General features: G+C 42.3%; 1 protein-coding gene across 1 annotated transcript in view; it reads left to right on the top strand.

Moving 5' to 3' along the window:
* Positions 1-1,960: 1,960 nt before the first annotated feature.
* LOC111433322 (probable alpha,alpha-trehalose-phosphate synthase [UDP-forming] 7) overlaps positions 1,961-4,566 on the top strand; it is a 4,974-nt gene continuing 2,368 nt past the window's right edge. Inside the window, exons 1-2 of the mRNA XM_023070342.1 lie at positions 1,961-2,182; positions 2,431-4,530. Of these exons, the coding sequence (XP_022926110.1) occupies positions 2,549-4,530 (1,982 nt within the window). The 5' untranslated portion in view covers positions 1,961-2,182; positions 2,431-2,548. The remainder of the gene's footprint in view (positions 2,183-2,430; positions 4,531-4,566) is intronic.

The following is a 4,566-nucleotide window of genomic DNA, read 5'->3' as shown; positions in this document are numbered from 1 at the left end:
CACAATTCCCCCCCCCCCCCCCCTTTTTTTTTTCTCTCTCTGTCCATTTTCAAATAGTCAAACCCATTTGATATTGACCCTTCGCTTGAATCGCACGACGCCTAAGGGAGCTTCCTTCCCTCCTCCAACTGTATAAATAATGCTCCACCAAAACAAAACCCCATCTCATCACTGAATCAAAATCTCTCCTTTTTCTCTCCATGGCTTGCTTCAAACTCATCACTTGGCCACTCATTTTGACCCTGTTATTCGCATCCTCTGCTCCCACTTCACACGCCGCCAGACTCCTCCGAACGGATAGCCTCTTTCTGGCTGCCCTTCCCAAGGGCACCGTCCCCTCTTCCACTCCTAGCAAGAAAGGCCATGCCATGGTCCTCGACCAGAAGCTCACTGCCCGACACCTTGTACAGTCCGTTCCAAGCCCCGGCGTTGGCCATTAGCAGGATCTCACACTTAATACATATTTATTATTATCTGGGGTTTGGATTTTATTCTTTGATAGGTAGAGTACTTGTACAAACATGGATTGATAATTATATTCCATTATGTGGCTTAGCTTCAAGCTCCTCTCCATCTTTTTCTTCCTCTTCTTCTTCTTCTCCACAATCAAATTGCATTGCACCATAACAGTTCCATTCAATAATTGTGATCATAACTCGGGTGAAATGAAATGAATCTGGAAAGAAGCATTATAAATCCATAATCATTCTCTTTCTTTTCATCCAACCCAGTCTATCAACTCCGTAAATAAGTATTAACATCTTGATTTTTTTTTTCTGGGAACCTTTTCAATCGCTGTCCATGTCGAAATTGAGAGGTGAAAAATTGTACCCATGTGAGTTTAATCCAATGATGATCATCAATTTTGGGTTGGATGTCAAAATTTTGGAGGAATTTGTGACCGTAAATGAATGCCTCAGGCATCATGAGGAAGATGCGTAGAACGACGACGTTTTGGAGGCCCACTCTGATGGACAAAACGTGAGTGACAGGGCCCAAAACAAGTGGACTTTCGGCTCCCATTGGTTTTGAATATTGTGGTGGGCCGGTCCACGTAGCAATTTGAACCGCGAGTGGTGAAGTTTATATTTAATTATATTAAAGTCCGATTATATAATGCTTTATTGATTGTAACGCAAATATTTATCCTATCCAATTCAATATGTCCATGATATTTCTAAAACAATTTTTAAATGGTATGGGTCTACGCATTAAATATTAAAAGAAAATAGATATTTATTACAAATTTATAAACTTTTAAGGTAGATTAATGTTTTAAAATACATATATTTCTTGAGTAAAAAAAAAAAACAATAAAAAGACAAGAAAATGACGTTTGAGCTCTCATCAAAGGCTTTGTTAATTTCACCCTCCTCCCGACCAGAAACACCGGACCAAACCCTAACCACAAATACATCCCATTTATTTATTTATTTATTTAAATTTTGTTTTAATCCACGGCCTCCCTTGGGTTATGACGTCACCAATGACATTCCTCTCACCAAAATGTCTCACGTACCCTTTGTATTCCTCCTCATCCGAAACACGCCTATTATCGCTGTCCACGTGGACGAAGCTCGTGACCGCAACCTGACTTGCCTGTCCCCACCTGCGGCCACTCAGGTACGCCCCAGGACCACTCCCGTTTCTAAACTCCTCACGCGGCGCCCTTATCGAGCACGTGCCCGTATCAAACTCCAAACCCCATTCCATTTTCACTCATCAGGATCACCCTCTTCCGCTGCTCCTCGCCGCACCCGATTTCCTCTCCTTCCGCCATGGTTGTCTGACGTGGCTACTTCCACCACCCGACACGTAGCGATTGCTCCAGCAGCGGCAACTGGGAGCGCGTGGGACTCAACCTTGGTCATAGCCAGTTGGCATTACTGGGTAGTCTATTGGGCGACCTTATCCTCTTCTTTTTTATTTGCTATTATATAAATAATTTTTTTCCAGAGAGGAAAAAGAAGATTGCAATTTGGGAATTGTTTAGAGCAAAGAAAAGGCAGAGGAAAGGGAGAGGCCGTACTGCGACTCTTTGGCTTGGAGAGAGAGACCAAAACCAAACCCTAGATTTTTCAGTCCTAAGTTCCAAATTTCTTCATTTATTCACTCCAATTTCAGATCCGACCCCCAACAATCCTTCTTCCCGCTGCTTACTATTCATTTTTTCGTCTTCCTGGTAATCATTTCTGCATCTTCATCTCTACCTTGCACTTAATTTCTGTTCTCTACTTGTTTTCCTGTTCGGGTTTATCAGACTCCCCGTTTTTGGTATTTCGGAAGGATTTAGGTGGATCATGTTCTAATTTTGTGTATCTTTTACTTGATGCTTATAAGTTCTTGATACTTTGGGTGTGCGATTTTCATGTGAAATTACTACTTGGTCTTTGTTGTGACGCTCTGCTCTTTATGCGATCCCCGTTGCAGATCTTGCCTAATTTTAGACATTGAAGAAGGAGGAAACTCGTCTTGTGTTTTGTGAATACTCTCTTGAGATTCTTTGTCAAGCTTTTTTGAGTTGGAAATTTTTATTAGGTCAGTAAAGATGATGTCCAAATCGTATACCAATCTTTTAGATTTAGCATCTGGGAATTTTCCCATCATGGGTCGTGAGAAGAAGCGACTTCCACGCGTAATGACTGTTACGGGGGTAATATCAGAGCTTGATGATGAGCAGGCAAATAGTGTGACTTCTGAGGGACCTTCGTCAGTTGTGCAAGACCGTATAATTATTGTAGCCAATCAGCTTCCTATTAAAGCTAAGCGTAGACCGGACGATATTGGCTGGAGTTTTAGTTGGGATGAAGACTCTTTGCTGTGGCAGCTCAAGGATGGTTTACCTGAAGATATGGAGGTTTTGTATGTAGGATCTTTGCGGGTGGATGTTGATTCTTCCGAACAAGATGATGTCTCCCAGCTTTTGTTGGAGAGGTTTAAGTGTGTTCCTGCGTTTTTGCCTCAGGCAATTTTATCAAAATTTTATCATGGTTTTTGTAAGCAGCAGCTGTGGCCACTATTCCATTACATGCTTCCGTACTCTGCAACTCATGGTGGTCGGTTTGATCGGTCTCTGTGGGAGGCGTATGTTGCAGCAAATAAAATTTTTTCTCAAAGGGTGATTGAGGTCATAAACCCAGATGATGATTTTGTATGGATTCATGATTACCATTTAATGGTGCTGCCTTCCTTCTTGAGGCGGAGGTTTACGAGATTGAGGATGGGTTTTTTTCTTCACAGTCCATTTCCTTCCTCAGAAATATATAGAACTTTACCAGTGAGGGAAGAGATTCTTAAGGCACTTTTGAATGCTGACCTTATTGGTTTTCACACTTTCGACTATGCTCGACATTTCTTGTCTTGTTGTAGTCGGATGTTGGGTTTGGAATATCAGTCAAAGAGGGGTTATATTGGGTTGGAATATTTTGGAAGGACTGTGGGGATAAAGATCATGCCTGTTGGAATTCACATGGGCCAGATGGAGTCAGTGTTAAGCCTTGCTGATAAAGACTGGAGGGTACAGGAGCTCAAGCGGCAGTTTGAAGGGAAAGTTGTGTTACTTGGAGTTGATGATATGGACATTTTCAAAGGGGTCAATCTGAAGTTGTTGGCAATGGAACAAATGCTAAGGCAACATCCAAAGTGGCAGGGAAGAGCCGTTTTCATACAGATTGCAAACCCAGCTAGAGGAAAGGGGAAAGATCTTGAGGAAATACGAGAGGAAATACAGGAATGCTGTAAGAGAATTAATGAAAGTTTTGGACAGGCAAATTATGAGCCTATTGTGTTCATTGATCGGCCTGTTTCTCTTGCTGAAAGAGCTGCATATTATACGGTTGCCGAATGTGTTGTAGTCACAGCGGTGAGGGATGGGATGAATCTAACACCTTATGAGTACGTTGTCTGCAGGCAGGGAACCTCTGGATCAGATTGTAGTTCAGAATCAAATGGGCCACAGAAGAGCATGCTAGTGATATCAGAGTTCATGGGATGTTCCCCTTCTCTTAGTGGTGCTATACGGGTTAACCCATGGAACATCGAAGCTACTGCTGAAGCATTGAATGAGGCAATATCAATGGCTGATGCTGAAAAACAATTGCGCCATGAAAAGCATTATAAATATGTTAGTACACATGATGTGGCGTACTGGTCAAAGAGTTTTTTCCAAGATATGGAAAGAACTTGTAAAGATCACTTCAGACGACGGTGCTGGGGAATTGGGTTGGGCTTTGGCTTTAGAGTTGTAGCACTTGATCCCAACTTTAGAAAGTTGTCTATTGATGCCATTGTAGCTGCGTATTCGAGGTCCAAAAGGAGGGCCATACTTTTGGATTATGATGGCACTGTCATGCCACAAACATCAATTGATAAGGCCCCAAGTCGTCAAGTTATTTCAATCATAGATTCACTTTGCGATGATGTTAGGAATACCGTTTTTGTTGTCAGTGGAAGAGGGCGTGAAAGTTTGGGCAACTGGTTTTCTTCTTGCGATAAACTTGGAATTGCTGCCGAGCATGGCTACTTTATGAGGTTTGGTTCTTTTTTTCTCCTCCCCACCCCCCCCCC

Source organism: Cucurbita moschata, unplaced genomic scaffold (genome assembly GCF_002738365.1).
Source record: "Cucurbita moschata cultivar Rifu unplaced genomic scaffold, Cmos_1.0 Cmo_Scf00041, whole genome shotgun sequence".
NCBI classification, from domain to species: domain Eukaryota; kingdom Viridiplantae; phylum Streptophyta; class Magnoliopsida; order Cucurbitales; family Cucurbitaceae; genus Cucurbita; species Cucurbita moschata.
This window is presented reverse-complemented; position numbering and strand designations above follow the sequence as displayed.